Source organism: Adiantum capillus-veneris, chromosome 15 (assembly GCF_014529385.1).
Source record: "Adiantum capillus-veneris isolate H3 chromosome 15, ASM1452938v2, whole genome shotgun sequence".
Classification (NCBI taxonomy): Eukaryota; Viridiplantae; Streptophyta; class Polypodiopsida; order Polypodiales; family Pteridaceae; genus Adiantum; species Adiantum capillus-veneris.
In genome coordinates, this window is record NC_140945.1 from 60470488 (window position 1) to 60495241 (window position 24754).

A 24754-nucleotide genomic window follows, 5' to 3' on the forward strand; every position below is an offset into this window, starting at 1 on the left:
TTGATCTGTCTCTCTCAATGCGCATACCAAGGATATGACTTGCCTCACCCATGTCTTTCATGTCAAACGATTTTGCCATGTTTGACTTCAAAGCTGAAATTTCTTCCAAGTGCTTGCCAGCAATCAACATGTCATCCACATACAAAATAAGGATCAGCCAACTGCCATCCTTAGCCTTCTTTGTATATAGACAGTGATCGAACTCACTACGTTTGTAGCCTTGAGAAAGCATAAACTTGTGGAATTTATGGTACCATGCCCTCGGTGATTGTTTTAAGCCATAAAGACTCTTTAACAACTGGCATACCCAATCTTCCTTGCCTTTCTCAACAAACCCTTCTGGCTGCTGCATGTAAATTTCCACATCTAAATCACCATGCAAGAACGTTGTCTTGACATCCATTTGGTGCAACACCAAATCTAATATGGCAACCAATGCAAGAAAGCATCTCAATGTGGTCATCTTGACCACCGGAGAGAAGACTTCATCAAAGTCAATGCCTTGTTCTTGCTTAAAGCCCTTGGCAACAAGCCTTGCTTTGTACTTTGGATGACTATCATGAGCGGTGATCTTATACCTGTAAACCCATTTACAGGGTAGAGCTTTTTTGTCGCGTGGTAATTTAACTAGCTTCCATGTCTGGTTTTTATGCAGAGCTGTCATCTCTGATTGCATGGCCAATTGCCAATTCCCGGAGTCCTTCATTTGCACTGCTTCCTTGTAACATGAAGGCTCATTGCAATCAGTCAACATGACATAGTTCATAGATGGAACAAACCTATCAAGAGGTCGCGTGACACGTCCAGATCTACGCACAATAGGTGGCTCAGGCTCAGCCACAACCTGTGGTTCCACTCTATCCTGTCCTTGCTCCTCTTGAGCTCTGACATTTTGTCTTGCACGTGCAGGTCCATCTTCTTGGAAGACAACTCTTCTAATCTCCTCAACCCTCTCTGGTTTAGAATGATATTTGGATTCATTAAAGTGAACATCATTGCTGCGGACAACCTTTCTGGATTCGGGATTCCAAAGTCTGTACCCCATCTCACCAGAATTACCATAGCCTAGAAAGATGCACTTTCTACTCTTTGGCTCAAGTTTGTTCCTAAATTCCTTTGGAACTTGAGTATATGCCTCACAACCAAAGACTCTGAGATGTTTGTGTGAGGGCATTTTGCCTGACCATACCATCTCTGGCACTGAATCCTTCTGCAAAACCTTGCTAGGAGATCTATTTACAAGATGAACAGCTGTTGATACAGCTTCAGCCCAAAACCCATTTGGCAGCTGTGCATTAGACAACATACTTCTGACCTTCTCTTGTATGGTCCTATTCATCCTCTCAGCAACACCATTTTGAGGAGGATTGTAAAGAGCAGTAAGTTCACGTTTTATACCTTTTGACTCACAAAAGTCCTGAAAGGCCTTTGAAACATACTCTCCACCATTGTCAGTGTGTAAGCATTTAAGCTTCTTGCCACTCTGATTCTCCACAAGTGTCACAAACGTTTTGAAAACACTAAACGCTTCATCCTTGTGCTTGAGAAAGTAAACCCATACTTTCCTCGAGTAATCATCTAAATCACTATGAACAAGTGCCAACTGTGTATCTCTTCTACTGCTTCTATGCTTATGTGGCTGTTGTGTTTGCTTACCATACAGACAATGTTCACAGAATTCAAAATCATTAAATGAAAAGCCAGGCAAATAACCAGAACAAGAGAAGATTTCCATTCCCTTCTTGGACATATGTCTTAACTGGCTATGCCACAAAGAAACGTTCGGCTGCTCGGTTACATTGATTACATTTTTAGAGACATTTGATACATAAATCATGTAAAGTCCTCCAGACTTTACTCCATGTGCTACTGTCATAGAACCCTTGGATATCTTCCACATGTTCTGTCCAAAAGTGGTGACGTAGCCAGCATCATCAAGTAAACCTGTGCTAATCAAGCTCTTTGTAATTGCGGGAACATGTCTCACATTCTTCAGCGTGAAAGAAGAGCCATTCTGAAACTTCAATTGAACATCTCCAACACCTAAGATCTCACATGTCTGCCCATTGCCTAGCCGAACATGATCTTTAGTAGTCACATAAGAAGTAAACCACTCCTTGTTTGGAGACACATGAAGTGATGCCCCAGAGTCTATAATCCAGTCACTAAGTGCATTTCCATCAGATGCTGTAAGAAGAGCTGAGTCCATTGTATTCTTCAAGAAGTAGATGTCTCCTGACACTAGACTGTCATCCTCTGCAACAGTGTTTGTCACATTTATTTCTTGAATCTTCACTGAGGACTTGTTCTTCTCACCATGGTCTTCAGCTTTCTCTTTGCCTTTTTCTGCTTTCCATTCTCTGCAGTCTCTTTTCATGTGACCCTTCTTGCCACAATGGTAGCATTCTATGTCACTCTTGCCTTTAGCACTGCGGGACTTGCTACGAGACTGATTTCTCTTTCCACCTTTGTACTTTTCTTTGGTCCTTTCCCTGACAACTAAGGCTGTTCCTTTGCCTTTGTCCATTGTCTTTCTATTGGTTTCTTCAGTAAGCAGACTTCCTTCTACACCTGCTATGTTCAAACCATCTGGAGGTGCAGAATTACTCAAAGCTGTGCGAAAAGTGTCCCAACTTTCCGGCAATGTGATCAACAGGAACATAGCTCTAACAGGTTCATCAAACTTGACACATTGAGCTGACAACTGACTGTAGATGGTGTTGAATTCATTCAGATGATTGGACATAGGTGTCCCTTCTTTCATCTTCAAGTCAACAAGCTTTTTAAGCCAGTATACCTGTGAAGCTGCACTCTGCTTCTCATAAAGATCACTCAGCTTTAACCATGCTTGATAAGCCGACATCTCGTCTGCTACATTGAAGTAAACGCTTTCTGCCAAAGTCAGCATAATGGTAGAAAGTGCCAATTCATCCCTTTCGCTCCATTCATCTTCGTCCATATCTTCTGGTTTTATCCCCTTGAGCTTTATAGGTTTTATCTGCTTCTTTTGTACCAACACGTGCCAAATCTGCTTCTTCCACAATGGGAAATTGGTTCCATCTAGCTTCTTGATATTGTAAAGAGCAGTGTCCTGTGATCCAGCCATAGCTACGCTTCACAGTAGTTTACTTTCCTGGGAAAAATTCGGCAGAGTTTCCCCTGTAAACTGACCTCTGAACCAATATCAACCTGTCAAATGAACCAAGAAAGCTTCAGATTCTGCATAAATTTTGGCAGTCTCCTTTGTAAAATGGCTCTGGTGTACTCAAAAATAGACCAAAAAACAGCTCAAAAACACTGTCTCTCTGACACTGTAAGCTGTGGGTAAACCTGTCCTGCACTTGTACTGTCTCTGACTGTCCTGTCACTGTCCTGTAAGCATAGATTGCAACAATGCCTCAACGGCAGTAAAGCAAAGATGCAATCCCAACTGTCTAACTCACAGTCAATACATCCTAGCTGCCTATCTAAGGGTGCTCGAGGGATCGCTCCAAGACCTGTATCACCGAAAGGATCTCAACATTCGAGAATCCCCCAGCTCAATAAAACCTCACTCGACCCTCAACAAAGGCTGCAGTAAATTTGACAGTACATAGACTTTCCACAAAGTCATACATCCACAAATTTCCCACTGTATGCTGTAACCGCTGCGACGGTTGTTTGCTGCGTGACTCACAACCAGCAAACCCTCAACAGACATACATCATCTCTGACAATACATACCATGTGGAAGTACCTGCAATGTCAGGATGAAATCTGGAATATCAAGCAGCAAACACAAGCTACCTGATGAACTAGTGGATGTCGCCTACAATCTGTGTGTAGATGCGCCCGTGTCGTATGTGACACGCCTCCAAGAACTGTGAGCCGTCCTTCGATGTGTAGACAGCCACAAATCAACACTTTGGGAGTGTCGATATCCTCAGCATCTGCAATCGTAGGCCAAAAACCCCTAATTTGCAGAGTCGGATATGCACCCACCGAGACCACGTAGTCGAAAATGGCCTGCGCAGACCTTTGTCGAAGCCGAACGGTGGCCGAGATGACCTCAGAATGAAATTCTGAGAACACCGGGCCTTTCGGGCTTTCCCACAGGATTTGGGGCCGTGTCTTCGCCTGTCGAATTTCACTCCAATCTAAGCTGATGACTCTAGCCTCCTGCAGTGCTGCCCCGAGCCTCGATGTGAGCTCTAATACCAGTTGAAGGAGTACGAGCGGAAGTGCGACGCGAGAGAGTGCGAGAAGAAGAGCACGACGATATGGTGAACTCGCTCTACTGTAATGTGTAGAGCATAGTGAGTTCTTATTAGGTTTTTACAAAAGAATATGTGTACATACCTGGCGGCCCGCCCACTTACCTGGGCGACCACATTGGGCTTTATACCCCAACAGAGTGCTCATGGAAGAGACGCCATGCCTCTCCCGAGTCCCTACTCAAGAACATCTGATACAAGTCTCGCTCCATTTGGGCTAGGTAAGCTCGCTTCTTCCGTCGCACAAGGCGTCGGAAAGCAATCCAAGACTATCTGTAAGTGATGACTCCTAAAAGAAGATCCCTCTAAAGCTGGTCTCTCATCTCTCTGCACTCTTCATCATACCAACTATTCTGGGGCATGCTCCCAGAATGTCGTCTCTTGCCTGATTGAGTGTGTGGGTATGCCACTGATGCAGCCCCGTGCAATGTCTCCGTCAGTAGCGTGGTGCACTCCTCCACTGAGAGACCTGTACCATTTGTGCCAGCTGTGCCTTCCAATAGACGGTCCCAGATCTCCTCTGAATAAACGAAATCAGTCTCTGGAGTAAATGTATAGCGGGTGTGTGACCTGCCTCCTGATGTTTGGGTTGTACTATACTGAAATTTAACGGATAGTGTCAAGAGAGCGTGGTCTACTGCTATGCCCACTGGCCTGGCTCCCACTGTGAAATCCTGAATGCAGGGGATAAAACTCGGTTGTGTCATAACATAATCCACTGTACTGGCCCCATGTCTATGAGGAAAGCATGTGAAATCGGCTGCTCCAGGAAATCGCTGTAAGCCATTAAGTATGGCTAATCCATGTGTAGTCGTCATTTCCATGAGGTATCTCCCATACTCCGTTTGCTCTCTGTCATCTGAGCATCTGTCAAGCCCCAACTCACCCACATTCAGCTCTCTAAGCATCTCATCTGAAGTGTCGTAGAAGACTGTCTGTGAGTTGCCCGTCCGGGCATTGAAGTCCCCTAGGAGAATGATATCACCATCCCTAGAAAACTCCCAAATGTCATCATCTAGGATAGAGAAAGGCGCCTGCCCTCTGGATGCGGCATACATTGATGTACTGGGAGGAAAGTAACATATGGCAATATATAGTAATCGACCTGTGTCAGGTCTCAGTCTCACCCACATATATCTAGCCTGATCATCTCTTCGTACAATATGCAGTAGTGGTTGTAGTTCCTCTCTGAATAGCACTGCTACTCCTCCTGAACCTCTACTCCCGTGCTCAGATCTCGCATTTGTCCTGTGAGCTGTTTCCCATTTGTATCCCACCACATGTGGCATTACCTGTCGAGGGGCCTGATGAGTCTCTGAGAAGAACACAATATCCTTGTCTTTGAAACTCTCCTCAAATGCGCCCACGTCCAACCTCATAGACCCATTATAGTTCCAGGTAGCCATCTTCAATGTGGTCCCATAGGTCTCGCACCGTCATGCAGTACGCCGCTCTAAAATCACCACCCGTCCATCTCTGTAGAAGGCTATCTTTCCCTTCTCCCTTGCCGCTGTAATCTCTGGCATTACCTCTCTCATATGTTTGAGCTGTGAGAGAGTCAAGTCATCACCGAGGAAAATACCTGTCTTTTTGAGAGTAGTCCTCTTCCTCAAGAATTCCTTCTTCTCTTCCAACGAGGGGAAGCGTAGTATGAGAGCTCTCCCCTTTGAAGACTCACCCATGCCATCACTTTTCTTACCTACCCTCCATGCCTTTGTGTGCAAAGGCTTTTCCATCCCCATCATGGATGTAAGGCTTGTGACCTCTTTCTCCACATTGTTTATGTCTTTGAGACCGGTCACTCTCACATGCAGTGCTCGCATCCGCCTTCTTTGTTCCTCTTCGAGAGTCATGTTGATAAGCGTCGGTGTACAAGGAGTTTCTCGACCTTTCCCTTTCTTGGCGACCTCTATCCATTTTTCAGCCTCGTCCGCCTTTTTCTGTGTCCTTGTTATCATCTCCGCCCATGAAGATGTCTTTGCCACACTCAGTTTCTCTTCCTCTGTGATCCTCCTTACCTGTTCCTTAATTTCCTTGATTTCATCTATTACCGAGGGTTGAAATTCGCCTTCCTCTAGTCGATTGCTTACTCTATCAGCAAGCTCCTGTTTAAGAGCTGAGACTTCTTTTTTGAGTACTCGTATCTCGGCGTTTGGGTTCTCCTGTTTGAGGGTTGAGACTTCTTCTTTGAGTGTCCGTATTTCTGCGTTAAGGCTCTCTTTCTCCTTCTTCCACTGTGCGCCCTCATTGAAGACCATCTGAAGTAGGTTGGCCTTCTCCTTCCACCATCCTTCCATCTCTGTTTTCCACTCCTTCATTTCCCTCTCCATTTGCGCCATCCGCTTATTCGTGAGCACGAAGGTTGCCTTTGCTCGCGGCTTGCAAACAAGTGAGACATTGGCGGCTTCCGTGTCCTGTGCAGGGTCTTCTTCAAGTGGATCCCTTACGGTGAGGCCCAAAGAATCAGGGTCTCCTTCAAGTGGATCCATTACGGTGAGGCCCAAAGAATCACAGAGAGAGAGAGAGAGAGAGAGAGAGAGAGAGAGAGAGAGAGAGAGAGAGGGGGGGGGGGGGGGGGGGGGGGGGGGGGGGGGGGGGGGGGGCGCGCGATAGACTGAGGAAGGGGGGGCCCACGATAGGTAGAGGAGGGGGGGGCGCGCGCGATAGACGGGTGGGAGGGGGCAGCGCGACAAAGAGGGAGCGGGGCGGGCAGCGCGAGAGAGAGAGAGGGAGCGAGGGAGCAGCAGGGGGGCGGGAGCAGCAGGGGGGGGAGGGGGCAGCGCGAGAGAGAGAGAGAGAGAGAGAGAGAGAGAGAGAGAGAGAGAGAAGCAGGGGGGGGGCGGTGAAACTAATTTGACTATTTTGTTTCTAATTTCTATTTTCTAGAATTAGGACTTTAATAAGAAATGTGCACAAGTTAACTAATAAGTTAAGGAATCACAGATCTGTAAGAAAAGCCATCAGGAAATAGACAACTCTGGTGTGTCATATGATGGGTGACAAGAAGCACCGTGAAGGAGTTGGCCTGTTAGTTCGGTGGAAGAAGACCACGTAATGGTGGTCCCTCATGAGTCACAAGATGGGTGACAGGTTCATCAGTAAGGGGACACACTAAGGGTCTAAGGAGGAAATCCGAACTGAGTAAGAAAATACGCGTAAGAACGCAAGCACAAGAATAAAGATGGGTTCAATGAAGCTTTTTACGAAAAGCAGGAACAATCGCGGGAGGGCAGATGCTTTCCCGCGAGGAGTCTGTGTCTGCATTGCATCTGTGTCGTGTCCTGCACTCGGGGACGCTTGGAATGTGTCCGTGTAGCATTGTTTTCACTAACAGAGATAAAGCAACAAAACCAACCAGCAAATTCTCTCTCCCTATTTCGGGTAGAACAACGCAAAAAAAAAAAAAAAAAAAAACGGCCGCGATCTCTACGCGAGCAGTTATTCGTGCCGTGGCCGGGGAGCTATAAAAGCACCACATGCCCTCACTCACGGGAGGTACCAACGTCAGCAAGAGAAGACTCTGCCGCAAGAGATCGCGAGACTACGAAGCACGGAAGTCGCTTTTTCCCGCGCAAGAGCGACAGGTATCTATTGTGGATTCGCCATACGAATTGTTGTCGCGTGTTTGTGTGGTTTGTTTTGCAGGAATCTCCTGTCTTACGGGAAGGCCCTTCACGGGAAGTACGGCTTCACGCCTAAGCCCCTTATGGGAAAGTACGGCTTCGCGCCTAAGTCTCTTACGGGAAGGAACGGCCTTGTGCCCAAGTCCTTTACGGGGAAGCACGACCTTCGGGTCTAAGATTACAGAACGGAGGGGTTTCCTCGGGTTCTCGTGCTTGTATAAGAATTCTCCCTGAATAAAAGAATACTCTTACCGGGGGGGAGACCAGCCCATCTTCTGGTCCCCAATACTGTGTCGATCTTCTCCCTTCTCTCATGTTTTTAAAGAATTATAATTTTCAGATTTTTCAAGTGCTCGTGTATGCTCCCGTTTTGTGACAGTGGTATCAGAGCATGGTCTCCTCTCTTTCTCTGTAAAGGAGGACGACTGTGGGAAGATACGGGAAGAAGCCATGACAAGCCAAGAGAGAAGCAGGCGGAAACCTAAGTCTTGCAAGAAAAGCTCGCAGAGTTCGAAATTTTTTTTCTCTCTGCAAGAAGGCGACACAAGACTTGGGATTCTCTGAGAAGGAGACAAGAGATGCTCAAGAAACTAGAGAATTTGAGGAGCGGAATGCTCAAGATACTTCAGAACCCAGAAGATATCCATGAACATCAATCGAGAACCATAGCCAAGAAATCCCGTCATTTCGGGAAGGATATGAAGAAGGTCTCTAGACCTAGGAACACTCCAGTCAAGCTTGATACTTTTGACGGAAGGGAAGATGTCCTGAAAGCTACTGCTTTTATTTGACAGTTGGAAGTTGCCTTTGCAAACGGCAATTTCTGAGAAGTGTCGAAGGTGAGGCATGTGACCAAACACCTCCAGGGGATTGCAAGTACTTGGTGGTATACCAAAGCTCTGCAAGGAACTTACAACAACAATTCAAGGCGGAATTCTCCGACAAATTATTTTTTTTCCTCTACGCTTTGAGGAGGGCATTCAAGAAGATTGGGATTGGTTTGCCCAATAGGAACACGAGCGAGTCAAAGCAAGTAGCGGTTCACTCTTGCCAAGGTAGGTCCATTCTTGATCCTCTCTGAGGAGGGAAAGATGAACAAATTTAACGAAGGACTTTTGCCCGAATTTTGTAAACCCATCTGCAAGATACTTTGCAGCAGATGGTGGAGTCAGCAATAAAAGCTGAAAGTGTACACCTTGATGTACATAGAATACAGTCCCCGCAGTGGGACGAGAACCATTGAACATAGAAACAACGAATTTTTGTTACCTCTCCTCGAAGGATACATTGCTATCCGGAGAAAGTTTGGAGTAACGGAACTCAATCTAACTCTTGAATTTTTGACCCTCAAACTTTAAGTGAGAGGGCAGATCTTTGATCAAAGTTAAATCTTTGAGGAACTCATAAAATGCGTATTGCTTTTATGCACGACATATGCACGTGTCTAACCAGGACAATCACTCTCGAGTCTTTATGAGAGTAGGGTTGAGTCAGAACATTGTTTTATACGATGAACTGCTTTGCTTAACCATCCAGAAGACCCATGATTGATCTGGTATCCGGTAGTTCTCCAACAAATTGCCTGCCAGTGCAGGTAGGAAATTAAGAAGGAATCATTCTGAGCTTTCAAGCAAAGAACAACTTTTATCAAGCTTAAGTACCTGACAAACCAACACTCCCTACCCGGTAAGGGAAGACCAAACTTTGCAAGAAGGAGATGCTGTTGCAGATTTCAGCCGTAAAGAAGACGTTGCCGGTGATGCCCATGGCTGCCCCAAGTGTACCAGATGTCGTCAAGACCCAGTGCGCGAGTTTCCTCGCGAAGAAGTGCGAGCGTGTTTTCATCGCGACAAGCTGCTGTTTTTCTCTGTTTTCAGCCCATAAACGTCGTAGACGGGGCTGATTTACGAGTAGGAACCCGAGAACACACCTCTTTTGGGTGTAGGATTGGAAGAGAGTATTTTCTATGCAGAGATCTCTTCCGGGGAATTGCTTTTTCGAGAACCGAGTTGCGTTACGAGCGTCGTGACTTTAAAGGTACGATTTTTATGTTATGATCTTTAAGTATTTGATTGCAGGTATACTTCCTCTTCGTGAGGAAGTAGGAGCAGAGGAAGGCATGAGCCTCTGCAGGATAGAAGTGCTCTGAGGAACTAGAGCCAGATCAGCCCAAGGGTTTCATACCCAAGTTCGGGAAGCAGATCCACGGATTGAAGAGAGGCAGACTCTCAAGATGTGATCCGGAAGTTGAAATTCCCAAAGAAAGGACTTCGTGTCCAAGAAAGCGGAGTTATTCTGCAGGAACGACTCAGGAAACAGAGTCGGAAAAGAGTTGCAGGGATGCCATGCCCTGACTAGGACGACAGAAAGGAAGGAACCATTCCGAGATTCCAAGCAAAGAAAAGCTTTCATTAAGCTTGAATACTCTTTAAGCCCACACCCCCCTACCCGGTTAGGGAGGACATGGTAGTGCTTTTCGCACAAATGAATGAACTCTCTTTATGAGAGAAGGAACAAGCGACGACTACGGTCTGTGCTCGAGGAATCCAAGGATTGAAATCCTAGTTATTTAATGAGCGGGTTTTGCTCTAAGATCAAGCCAAGGGATCATCAAGTTGAGCGTCTTTGCTCTAAGGATCTTACGAAGGGAAGGTAATTTCCTAGGTTCACCAAAACTCTAACACAACTTAAGAATTATGTACACCTTTGGGTACATGGATAACACACGAAGATGCAGACCTATGCCAAGGAACTGGACGAGAGTTTGTTATACTCTCTTGAGCGCCTTTTTATGCGCAAGGATATTCCGACATGAGAATCTCTATTTGAGATGTGTTCGGTAGAAGGATTCTCTACAGAGAAGAGGTTTTCTGATGGTCGTTGATTATTGAGTACGCTATGTGCTTTTATTATTACAGTAGCAACTTTTGGTTGCGGTATATGTTTCTCCACGAGCAGGTCAAGTAGCATTTACATGCTGTTGGAATAAATTCGAACTATTATGTTCGTAAGAGTAAAATTCGCCAACCATTTTAAAATGGTAAGAATTACCTTAACCACATATGGGAGCACATCCTTTAGATCCAAAGCGGGTTCACCATTAAGTGGGCCAAGTTTGAACTTATGTTCACAGAATGATATGGCTTGAATTTTATCTGCCTAAGATTTTGCGAGGATTCTTAGATGCTTGCAAAGATGGCGTCTGCAAGGAAGAGACGCTAATGGGCGTCAAGAAAACACTGCTGGTGATAATACCTTGCAGGAGGAAAAGATTGGAAGAAAGTGCCGCCGTGCACAAGGAATCTTAGGACTGGAACCATTCGCCTACGTTGGGCGATGGCCCGAAACAAGAACCTTCTTTAAGGTGATCGCAAACTTTGTTTGTGAAAGAAAGACATCGAGCTTAATGCTCTATGACTTGAGCATTCCCTATGTGGGAGGACACAAGAGGTTTAATACCCTCTGGACTAACAGCGCAGGATTATGCGCAAGGACAGATACCTAGATTGATTTCTAGGAAGATTATTCTTCTCGAATTTGAGAAAACGGAATCAAGTTAACAGAGTCTCAGATAACGAAACTTTGGATCAGAACAATTGGCCTACCCAAAGCAAAGGCCCGGAATAAGAACTTACTTTGGTAAGGTGGCACACTTTGTCTGCCACAGGAAGATTCACATGAGCTTAATGCTCTCAACATGCCCTATGCGGGAGGACACAAGAGGTTTAATATCCTCAGGACTAATAGCGCAAGATTATGCGCAAGGACATAGACCTAAATTGATTTTTAGGAGGATGATTCTTCTCGGGATTGAGAAGGTGGAATTGAGTTAACAGATTCTCGGATAAGGAAACTTCCAATCTGTTGGAAAGACGCGAATGACGAGTTCTTACATGGCTCGTAAGTTTGATGAATGGTGAAGGATATCCTCGAGGTACTAGAGGAAGGACATGAACCGGTAAGGTAAGTATTGAATTCTTGAATTTTATTTAATTTATAAGTTCTCCTTTGAGAAAGGACTAGCTCAACTCACCATTGAGTAAGATTTGGAATCTTTCCGGTTTCTCCCCGGCAGTTCAGTTGGACCTCTACAGTTGAGGACAACTGTTTATAAGTGAGAGGGATGAAACTAATTTGACTATTTTGTTTCTAATTTCTATTTTCTAGAATTAGGACTTTAATAAGAAATCTGCACAAGTTAACTAATAAGTTAAGGAATCACAGATCTGTAAGAAAAGCCATCAGGAAACAGACAACTCTGGTGTGTCATATGATGGGTGACAAGAAGCACTGTGAAGGAGTTGGCCTGTTAGTTCAATGGAAGAAGACCAGGTAATGGTGGTCCCTGATGAGTCACAAGATGGGTGACAGGTTCAACAGTAAGGGGACACACTAAGGGTCTAAGGAGGAAATCCGAACTGAGTAAGAAAATACGCGTAAGAACGCAAGCACAAGAATAAAGATGGGTTCAATGAAGCTTTTTACGAAAAGCAGGAACAGTCGCGGGAGGGCAGATGCTTTCCCGCGAGGAGTCTGTGTCTGCATTGCATCTGTGTCGTGTCCTGCACCCGGGGACGCTTGGAATGTGTCCTTGTTTTCACTAACGGAGTGAGTTTTTAAAGTTTGAACAGATTCACACTTTATTTTATAAAGTGACCGGTCACTTTTAAGTGACCGGCCTCTTTATTAATAAAATAAAGCAGCCACTTAGAAGATAAAGCAACAAAACCAGCCAGCGAATTCTCTCTCCCTATTTCGGGTAGAACAACGCCCCAAAAAAAAAAAAAAACGGCCGCGATCTCTACGCGAGCAGTTATTCGTGCCGTGGCCGGGGAGCTATAAAAGCACCACATGCCCTCACTCACGGGAGGTACCAACGTCAGCAAGAGAAGACTCTGCCGCAAGAGATCGCGAGACGACGAAGCACGGAAGTCGCTTTTTCCCGCGCAAGAGCGACAGGTATCTATTGTGGATTCGCCATACGAATTGTTGTCGCGTGTTTGTGTGGTTTGTTATGCAGGAATCTCCCGTCTTACGGGAAGGCCCTTCACGGGAAGTACGGCTTCATGCCTAAGTCCCTTACGGGAAAGTACGGCTTTGCGCCTAAGTCCCTTACGGGAAGGAACGGCCTTGTGCCCAAGCCCTTTACGGGGAAGCCCGACCTTCGGGTCTAAGATTACAGAACGGAGGGGTTTCCTCGGGTTCTCGTGCTTGTATAAGAATTCTCCCTGAATAAAAGAATACTCTTAACGGGGGGGGGGGGGGGGGGACCAGCCCATCTTCTGGTCCCCAATACTGTGTCGATCTTCTCCCTTCTCTCATGTTTTCAAAGAATTATAATTTTCAGATTTTTCAAGTGCTCGTGTACGCTCCCGTTTTGTGACAAGCGGGCAGAGAGAGAGAGAGAGAGAGAGAGAGAGAGAGAGAGAGAGAGAGAGAGAGAGAGAGAGAGAGAGAGAGAGAGAGAGAGAGAGAAGAAGAAGAAGAAGAAGAAGAAGAAGAAGAAGAAGAAGAGGGAGCGGGGCGGGCAGCGCGAGAGAGAGAGGGAGCGAGGGAGCAGCAGGCAGGGGGGCGGGCACAGAGAGAGAGAGAGAGAGAGAGAGAGAGAGAGAGAGAGAGAGAGAGAGAGAGAGAGAGAGAAATGGAATGAAATGAAATGTTATATTAATGTCTTCAAAAGGCCAAAATGACCTATGAGACCAATTTGTTACAAAATGGTGAATCTAATGCCATGTCTGGGTACAAAAGAACTAGATACTACTACTAGAACCATCCTCATCTGCACTGGATATCGAGAGCATAGTTACCCGGAATGCGGACGGGAACGGCAACGGGATCCCCGCGGAACGGGGGAACGGCTAGGGGTCCGAAACGGGAACGTCGCGGAACGGGAGGTATAAAAAACACCCAAATAGTGCAATTTTTAGCTCCTTGTGTTTAAATACAAGGAGTATTAGAGTGCTTTGACTCTAATACTCACAAAAAACTCGTTTTGAAGACTATTCAACCTTGCTATGACTAGATGATGATGAGAGAGAGAGAGAGAGAGAGAGAGAGAGAGAGAGAGAGAGAGAGAGAGAGAGAGAGAGAGAGAGAGAGAGAGAGAGTGAGATGGAGAGGGAGAGATTTGAGAGAGTGGGAGGGAGAGGAAGAGAGCTTGAAGGCTTGAAGCCTTGAGCCTTGAGAGAGTGAGTCTTGAGAGGGAGAGATCTTGAGAGTGAGAGGGAGAGAGCTTGAGCCTTGAGGAATAGCTTGTGAAGAGAAAGGGGGAGGGGGGTGCATTTTATGAGTCCTTGAGGCCTTGCACACTTTCAAAAGAAGCCCAAACATTTACTTCAATTTTTTCAATTTTTGCCAAATTTGTTTGTAGCCGTTGGCCGTTCCAGGGGCATTCCGGAACGGTCCGGGGGCGTTTCGGAACGTTCCGGAACGGCCGTTCCGGTTTGCATTGGCCACCCGGAACGTTAGACATTCCGGGACGTTCCGGAACGTTCTGGAAGGGAACTGCCCCTCGGAACGCCGGAACGGGGGCTAGCGGGCGTTCCCCGATAACTATGATCGAGAGAGTATGGCTCGAATCCTCTGCTATAGTCTCCGTCGATGCTGTGTAGCCCCTCTCCTCAATTGTGGCCGTCTAGATCTGGGTAGCTCCAGTGCTCGGTCGATGAGAGTGCCGGTAGTGGTCGAAGGAGTGTGGGCCGAGCGTTGCAACGATGACTGCTCCTCTGGCTGTCCCATATCTAGTGAAAAGAAATCTGTAATCTGTCTCTGGGACTGTCTCTCTCTATCTCTCCTCAGTAAAGTGTCTCTATATCTGTGTAACTCAAGTAGATATAGCCCAAGACATCTCTGATCCTCATAGCTCATGACCCTCATAGCTCATGACCCTAGAGAAACCCTCTCTGAATAAGTAGTGGAAACGGCCCCGTATCTCATAGTACACTGTGCAATGACTTATGTAATGTAGCTCTGTCCCTGGCTCTAATTGGCATAAGCGGCATATCCTGCTGTCTGCTGGTATCCCTCTAAATCTACCAGTCTCAGTCTCCAGTTGATGTGAGGATGTGCGTATTTGACCAATGGCACACCGCAAACCATGAGACGTGTGTCCATGTAGCTGGGTCGAATCGCAAACCCATCTCCTGTGAGGTGGAGAAGATGCTCTCTATAGAAAGCCATCTTCGTGCCCAACTTCTGTGGCGGCTCTATCCATGTCCTCCTGGTATCCAGCTGGATCAGGTCCTGACGAATGAGTCTATTAATCTCCACCCGTGTAAGAGACATCAAGGGTGCCTGAAGAGTGCTGGAAAGGGGGCAGCCTGTCCATGGTGAACCATGCGTCTAAAACCATGATGTCATCTGTGCATACCAGCATGAAGTATCCCCCTGAAGAGCTAACTATCTGGAAGACTCAAGGGCCAGTCTAGCATATCTGTCTCTAGTAGTATCCCACAAGCTGTGCACAAAGGAGACGGATCTGGTAAGCGCCTCAATCTCCATAGGAGGGGCAGTTAGCTCTGCTCGAATGATAGCGTGGGGTACGGAGGCCTTGGCTCTGATCAGTCGAGAGATCATAGATAGCAAGGGCCTCTCCATACGTCTCCAACCATCCTGGCCTACAGAAGGTCCCCATGTTTGCACCCCATACAACATAGCTGAGGCTACTAAGGTATCAAAGAGCCATAACTTTGTCCGAGGTTCCTGGAACTGAACCTGCGAACACATCCTCTTCTAGCCTCCCAAGGTCGCAAAAGCTCTAGTCAGTCTAGTCTCTGCTGCTCTCCCCAAAGAAAACCTGGCCTAGTGAAGACTTCTGAACCAACCAATCTTGGCAATGAATTGATGGTAATACAATGGGGCCTCGGGTGCTTATGTACTAGCCTTGGGGGTCATAAGTACCCACCTAAGCAAATTGCCCTACCCAAGATTTGACAAATAAGTAAACTAAATACCTAAAGCCAAAATAAATATTGGGATCACGTTGGGCCATTCACTTGAGATGCTATAAACTCTAAATACCCTCTTTGCAACTCATAGTGGACATAAATAGTGAGACCAAGTTGATGAAGAAGCTTACTCCAACAATAGCTATCATGCTGGATACACCTTGGATTTGCTATTACCAACGTGTTACCTAAGAAGAATGCCATCTTGAGCACCAATTGCTTTATAGAAAATGAACTGTAGACCACACTACGCCCATTGATCCCCATTTGTGAACTGTGAACACATCACGTCCAAACTTTGCGAGATAATGAACTTTGAAACACATCCTGTCCATAAGCAAGCCAACTACAAATGAGGCCTTGGCCTCCCTTTTATAATAATGGGCGGCCACACTAGCCAGGTTCACACTACCTCCGCCCGGACACCGGATGCTTATCCGATGGTGTGTTAGACCAGATCCCCTCACCTGTTAGCAGGACATAACAGAGTGTCCAAGCCTGTAACAAGAACCTCCATTTTTTAGCCTCTCTGCCCTTTGGTCGGTCCACATTCCCACCACCGTTTTGGTGTGGCATTCTATATTTCTATGTAGGAGGAAAGTGTGGGAATTGTATTGCTCCTGCTCCATGTCTTGGTTCTTGATACAATGGTTAGTATATTCTCTCTCAATTTTTCTTTGATTATGTGATTTTATTTCATTCCTGGACCATGGTGGTATTGTTGTGCGTTGTGACAAATCTACCAAAGGCGCATTGCAACATAAAAATTTGGCTTCATGGGTATAAAACCACGAAACTTGCAAAATGTTTCGATGAAAGCTACGAAACGTGCAACCTCCATGATACATGTGTTTTCAAGGCTACACACACACACACACACACACACACATATATATATATATATATATTGATGTTGAGATTGAGTCAGACACATATGATGAGGCTTTGTCTTTTGATAATGCAAATATTAATGAGAAGATATGTGATGCTTGGACTAGTCCTTTATCATCTTGGGATATTTTGCACAGGGATGTTTCACCTTTTTATGTGCATGGCATGTATGTGGAAGTAGATGATATTTTCTCTCTAGCACCTTATGAGGATTTGGAGCTAAGAGAGTCTCATAGTACTCAACTTCGAGTATTGTTAGGTAAATTTCTGAAGTCGAAGTGTCCTAGTCTGAAAAATCCCTTGGTTGGAAAGAAAGATTTGTTGATAACTATCTTTACCTCCCCTGACTTAGACAAGATTGGATTAAGCTCTATTTTGAGATCTCAAGAAGCTTTGGTTGCTCTCCTTCTTTGTGTGAGAAAGGTATGGAACCATCCCGTCGTAGCTTTCAAATATGTGAAAACTTTAGGACAAAAAGCTTTCAACTATAGTGACATCGGACGTAATCTTAAAAAGAAAAAAAGGCTAGCTATCTCAAGTATTGATTGCCCTTGTAGTAAAACTGCCTTTTCTTCTTACGTAAATGGAGCTTTGGGTCATGTAGTTACTGCCGATTGTTCTATTCTTCCTTCAGATTCCTTGAAAGACCTTTTCTCAAGAGGTACTAAATATAGGCTCCCTTCCTTAAATGACTCTTGCCTTCTCAAAGCCATAGAGAAAGGAATTTCTAGTTTCGTAGTAAAGTTTGAGGAGTCTTTAGGAGTTGAAGGTGTTTTTACCCATTGGAAGTCTGTAGTCCTCAAGAAAGCTTCTTTGAAATTAGCATCTTGCTCTAGGAACGTTTCTTCAGGAAGGAATAGCTTATCTTCTTCTGATCATGATGCTCTCAGGAAATTTCATCATGATTTTGTAATCTCTTACGTAGATAAGTGCTCTAATAACTTTGTTGTTACGTGCAAAAAGTTCTATTTAGAATTCTTGTTAGGTGAAGTAAACTCTCAGACTTACAATGATTGTGATCTTTCGATGCAAGAGGTTATCTTGAAACATCAAGACTTTTGTAAGTCTTTTGGTTTCAAGTGCCAGCTTAAATTACCTTTTTTATATACCGTTTGGAAGTTCCACAAGAACCCTAGCCTAGATTTATAGTTGCTTCTTTTAACCTCTTTGACCGAGGTTTCCAAACGGCTTAGTTATTGTTTCAAAGCCATTTTACCTAGCATAAATGAATTGTGGAAAAATATGCTAAAGGAAGCAGACGTACCTACCGATTCAAGTTGGATTTTAAATGATTTAGTAGGTGTGATTCTTGTTATAAAGTTTTTGAACTCTTCAAGAAGCCTTAAGGAGAAATCTTCTCCTTTTTGTCTCCAAACTTTTGACTTTACAACACTATACATGAAGCTAAATTTGGAGGACCTTAAATTTAGAGTCAAGTCCCTTATTTCAAAAGTTTTTGCGTACAAGCTTGAGAAGGATAGGTACAAGGCATTGCTAGTAGAAAAGTCAGCCTTGAACTTTGACTTCTTATGGCGGAAAAGTAAGATGTAGATGTAGACAAAGGAAGAAAGAGATTCACCAGGATAGATGACATTGACATCATATCTTGGTTAGATTTTCTTCTGGACAATTTATATATAACTATCGGCGACTCTCTTTTCAAGCAAACAATTGGTATCCCTATAGACACCAATTGTGTTGTTTTTCTTGCTAATTTCTATCTTTTTACTTATGAGTTTGATTTTATGGAGCGTCTTGTTCTTGCTAACACTTGCCCAATATTTTTGCACAAGTTATGCAATGATCTTTTTGTTCCTGACGTTCCTTCTTTTCAAGATTTTATATACTTGAATTTGAGTTCTGTAGGCGGAGAAATTTATCCTAAGGAGTTTTGTGAACTTAACTGTACCACAAATAGTGATTGTTGTGCCTTTTTAGACCTTAAGATATTTCAGACTCCATTGGGATTAGAAGTAGATATCTATGATAAGCGCCCTGAACCAAAATATGTCAATCTAAATATCATCTGTATGCCTCACATTTCTTCGAATGTATCTCTTTTAGCTAAGTACGGTGTCATTTGCTCTCACCTATTTGGATTTTCTCGTCTTTGTTCTAGTAAATCTGCTTTTGTTGTTCAATCTTGCCATCTTATTTCTTTGCTAGTTGAAAAAGGATACTCATTCAAAAAAATCATGAAAAACGTTCGTTCATTTTTGCATCGTAATAAGTTTCTTTTTAATGTTTCTTCCTTTGAAATGTTCGAAGTAAATTCAATAGAAGTGAGAAGCTAAAAAGCCGACTTATTGTTTGACTTAATAACACCTTATGTTGTTGTTTTGATCTCTAGCGCTTCTAGTATGTCTACTATAGCTTGACAAATGCTAGCCTTTATCATGGCTGAGTATGCCCATCACCTCCGGAGGGTGATAGAAACTCAGCTCGTTGGTTTTGTAGAGTACGTTCAAAGCATGAATGACTTCTATACAAACCTGCACTTACTCTTTGGCACTGACGACGTGAGTAGGGATGTCATAGCTGTTGTTCAAGCTATGCATGATAAAGGTGATAATCTTATTCTTCCTGTTTGGAGAAGCAGCGAAGTTGAGGTCACATATTGTCAAGTTTGGATCTTTGCTCTTCGTAGGTTTGTAGTAGTATTCATTTTTCGATTTCATATTTAGCTTACCTGAGGACTTACGAATGTGTTCCTTTAGAAGTTGTTGTGTGAAGTTTGATTTCTAGGATTAAGTTTTTAAGATGTCTTATCCTTTTTTGCTTAAAGTTGAGTACTTATTTTAAGCCAAGTAAGTTGCGTCAATTAACAATGTTTTGTTTTATCTAGTTTTGTTTCGTAGCAAACAAAGTGATTTAGTTAGTTAGTTTGTTTGTTTGTTTTTGTTTTTTCTTTTCTTTTCTTGTCTCCCTTCCTTTTATAGTTTTATGAGTGCTTTAGTCCCTCTCATAATTCGCTAGTTCAGACTATTCTGAACTTATGAAGGGTTATACACACACACACACACACACACACACACACACACACGTACATAAATTAAAAATAAATAAATAAATAAATCTATATATGTGTGTGTGAGTGTGTACAAAACCTGTTGTGTTTTCTATTCCCTGAAACGAAATGTTTCAAAACCTCAAAACTGCGAAACGTTTCATGTCACATTGCTTGAGAGGTGGCGGCATCAGCTAGAGTTGAGGAGCTGTGATCTACAAGACGCCCTAAACCAAGCAATGCCAGATCACCATGCCGCCAGTAGACTTCGATTGATGAGAAACTTAGACAATATTGTTGCCCTGCCAGAGCCCAGATTCATTTTTCTCAGCTATGAAATTTATTTGATCTTTGACAAGATGGAGCTATTTGCTTTTATATGTCTACAAATGTAAGAGATCATTTTGCTCAGTCCTTCCTCACAAATACATGCCTTTTTTAGCTACATTATGCTCTTATGCTATACCTGTTTAATGTCCACGTGGCATGGAGTAATGATGAAGTATGTGTCCCGATAGACATTGTAAGCATATCCATGAAGATATTCAAGCTCACTACTCAATGGTGTGAGTCATGACCCATGTTATGTTACATGCTTTTTGTGGATTTTTGCTTGTAAAGCTTTACTTTGTACATGAATTGGGCTTCAGAACTCATTACTCTGGGGTCTTATGGGGTGCACCTTCTTGTTAGGTGAAGGAATATCATCCAGATGTTTACAAGGGTCAAGGAGATGCAGTGGCAATAACACTGAGGTTGATAGAAGCTTATGAGGTTTGCAAGTTCACAACATACTAAATATACCCCCCCCCCCCCCCCCCCCCCCCCCCCCCCCCCCCCCCTCCCCCGCCCCCAACAACAACAACAACAACAAAGAAGAAAAGAAAAAGGCACCACGACTCTTTAGTTTATCCTTCACTAATTTGTGGACGTGCATTTTTGTTGAAAAGAACTAGTAATGATATGCATTTGGCATGATATGTTAACATATATTGCGTCTGATGACTACCAACTTCTGGTGAAAATCTCAAAAGGTAATAATGCCCTGTCCATGGAAGTTGAAGTAATAGGTGCAAGGAAAAGCCAAACAGGTGGCCTATTATCTACACATCTGGTGGATAGAGCAACTGCACTAGACCAAGAATGATGAAGAAAGGCCTCACCTTAGGACCATTGGAGACAGTGGAAAGGCTCAGCTCAAATGTCTATTGTTGTCTCAGCCAGAGCAGTCCTCAAATGAGCATGGCAGTGAGACAAGAAACTGCCATTGGTGTTGCAACAGATGCCGCTCTCCCTCAGCTATGGACAGGAAGGCTCACCTAACAGATGCTGTTCATTTCTGATTATGTAGGTTGTGCTCTGCATTGTACAGGCTCTTGGTTGTGGTTTGTCCACCCACTCACAGCCTGCAGGAGTTTTGCATGGTCCTAACCATTTTGCCCTATTTCTCACCATTTTCTTCCTCTTTTTGTCTGTTTCCATGTCGTGGGTCCGTATTATTTGTAGCACAGGCATATTTTCAGCAGTACCCTTACGTTCCCATTGGTGCCTATGTACAAGCTTTGGGGACACATGCTATGTCATTTGTTAGTTCTCCTTAAGAACTTAGCTAGGGCACTTGTACAGCTGCCCAGCTCCTCCGGTTACTGTTTTCACTTTGTATCCAGTAAATACAAAGTATTTTTTGCATTTGTCTATGCCATGAGCTAATTGAGATTACCAGCAAGGTTTTTGGGACCAATCTTCATAGTTGCGGATTAGCCAGTGTCTTGTGCCCGCAGTCTGCCCTTTTCAGCTGGCTATCGTCCCATTCTACCGCTTGCCCTCAGCCTCTGCTGTGTCAAGCTTTGTTGCTGCTCGCAGCTGCCCCTTCATTCCCCCCGTAGCTTATCCTCGCTGACCCCGCTTGCATTGCTGCCGACCTTTAGTAGCCTGATTAGCCATGTCCAGCCAGCAACTTGAAGTTTGGACACCTTGCTGTGACTGGTCGAACTACATTTTTCATTTCCACTTTACCTCACCCAGGTTGAACAAGTGGCAGGTTTCAAGTGTCTGTAGCTGCAAAATTGAAGAGGCTCATTAGTGGCGGCCTTTAGAAGTGTGCCAAGAGCTTGGTGTGAGCCATGCTGGTTCCAAACTCTGGTGAGCTGTATCCTTGAAGGGAATTCCATTTGGTCACCTGCACCAAGTTTCTTGGTATGGCTCATTGGAGGTGAGTCTCTTCTTCTTCATGGATTTTGATGGAATGTCCATTGGAATCAGACTCTCAACGCATTCTGACCATTTGATTAAGGATGATAGGCTGAACCGAACAACAGATTCGTACCAAGAGACTTGAATAGAAATGTCCAAAAATGTCGAGTGAACTTTGTGAAACAATTGACTTTGGCAAGGCATGTAATCTGAAAATATATTTGCACAAAAAATGTCACAACATCTGGAGCAGAAGCCGCCTTTTTACAAGGATTAAAATGTGCCATTTTGGAAAATTCGATCAACCACCACAAGAATTTGAGCATTGCCTATGGTTGAACGAGGCAAAGTGGTGATAATCTTTGTTGAAGTACTGGCAAAGGTTGAAGTAAACCTTGAGGAAGGCATTGAGAAGCTTTCGTTATCTGACATGAGTGACAAGCCTTTACAAACTTGATAATATCCTGTTGCATCTGCGGCCAAAAATATGTCTTTGACAAAAGACGATATGTCTTGTTGTGGTGTCTGAACACTGAGAAGAGTTCTTTGACACACAAAAAATGCAAGCTTTCAGTCCTTAGTCCACCTAAAAAAGCAGCTGGGAGGGGCTGAAAACGCTGCTGGAAAGAAAATTTTCAGCATGCTCGTATGCTTCCGATCAGTATATTGGAGCGGTGCAAAAGGTAGGTAGGGTGTTATGTCTCACCTATTTCAGCTGACAGAAGGCTGAAATCGGGGAAAACCAGCAAGGAAACACCTGAAAAACAGTGTTGAAACAGAGATAACGCAAGACAAAGCACCGGATGCAGTATGCCCAGGCGGAGACCAGGTATCTAGAGGCTAGTTCATAGAATTCAGCAGTGCTTCCTGTCACAAGACTGTTTTTTTTGTTGGTTTCCTTCGCTTGATTTTTATTTAATGTTTGGGACCCTCTTTTTGAAATCACAAATGCTCGGACATTGCATGGCTAGTGTGAAACAACCGTTGGCCGTCGAGAGTTTCACCCGCAGGAGTCAAGGCTACGCAACCATGAGATGGTTGGGATGATCGGCACTAGAATCTGACTAGTAAAGAAGTGGTTAAAGTCTTTTAGGCCCCTTGGAAGGACTTTATAAGTTGGGTGGGTACTAGGAAATTAAACCAAAAGAGGCAAACTAGACACATGGCAATAGGAGAGCAACCTGCAAGCCAACACACACATCCAGAAGCTCTCATCCCAAGAGGAGGCGCCCAAAATTGAGAGGGGGGCTGTTTTGAAGCTCATTGAGTGAGTATAGTGTGTGTGTTAGTAGTGGGTATCATCATAGCAATAATAGAAAGCTTGCCTTCTCCCTTGTCTCATATAGCGCGATGATTTACTCTCGTGCTTCCCTTTGCACATATGGTAATGCCCCACAAGTTGGGCTACTCAGAAACAATTTTGTGAGTTTTATGGGCGTTTGCCAAGGCAAGAGCCTTGTGAAGAGGAACCAGATTAGCTAATTGCTAATCCCCCATAGGTATGCACAGTTCCATCGCGACAAATTGCGAAAACAGAGATATTTCTCGCGTGTAAACTCGTCCAAACCACATGGGAACTGTCCCATTGCGTGCGGGAGCTCCTTAGACACACAAAGACATGTTTGCTCCGCTCAAAATGATCCAAAACAGAAAATTACAGCGTGCTTTTTTTTATTGCAGGTTTAGGGTTTTGTAGCTAAATTACAAGATAACACCAAGGGAGCCTCGGGGAAGCCTTGGGTGCTTGTACAGGGTTTTGGGCACGTGACAATGACCAAAGCAAGAAATTATAGCATGCTGAAATTGACCTGCAGCTCTCTGACGGAAAACTTTTAAAGTGCAAGGGTACTTTTGACATATAGGGGTTTTGGCGTCATTATGTTGCCGAAAATGGGTCGAAAATTTGCAATTTCAGCCCTTGACAGGTTTGAACAGCTTGGTGAGAGTTGGGTGAAAGTGTTCAGGCTGTCTATTTGCAATTGAATAAATAAATACCAAAAGGAGCGCGAGTCTTTGGGGCCAACAAGGTGTCTTTGTCTACTTGGGAGCACTCCAAGTCTTGAATTGTTTTGAAGTGGTGAATTCCAGTTACAGGTTTATTTGTGAAGTTACTTGTGTCGTATAGTACAGGGAAAGTACTATATATATATATATATATATATATATATATATATAGAGAGAGAGAGAGAGAGAGAGAGAGAGAGAGAGATACGCACACATGTATATAACTACAAATATATGTATATGTGTGTATGTATATATGGTTATATGTATACACACACACACTATATATATATAACACACACACACACATATTATATATAATATATATATATATATATATATACAGGATGAATGACCCTAGTGAAGAGGGTTTCTCTTCACAGGACAGACAGGCTATTCCTATAGTGCATGAGGTTGGCGAAAGTTCACGGCCATCACTGTCTGTACCTTTTACTGATGTGAATGAAACACAAGCTCAAGGGATAATGATTGGGCAATTAGATGAGGATGCATTCAGAACACAATTGGTTGCTGTTGTGAATGTGTTTACTCAATTGATGCAAAATCCCAGGTTTATGGATTTTTTGCAAGCTCCATCAGTGTCACAACAAGCAAGGCAACCTGCTCATCCAATAGAGCCCGTTGAGGCTCAAGGGCAGGTCCCAACTGTGACCTAGGAGGACAAGGAGCATTTGCATGTTGCAGAGTCACTTGAGGCTCCAAGGCAAACTTTTGCTATCCATGAACATGTGGATAGGACTCCAATTCCTTGTGCTTTTCGAGTTTAGCCAGCCACCTTTGAGCGTCCAAGTGTTGATCTCAATGGACATGAACTAT

At 44.1% G+C, this 24754-nt stretch overlaps 1 protein-coding gene across 1 annotated transcript in view; it reads left to right on the top strand.

Annotated features, from left to right (window-relative positions):
* Window positions 1–24754, top strand: part of LOC147440753 (Chaperone DnaJ-domain superfamily protein) — a 111774-nt gene that overhangs the window by 33796 nt on the left and 53224 nt on the right. Inside the window, exon 2 of the mRNA XM_086482586.1 lies at window positions 20414–20494. Within this exon, the coding sequence (XP_086338712.1) occupies window positions 20414–20494 (81 nt within the window). The remainder of the gene's footprint in view (window positions 1–20413; window positions 20495–24754) is intronic.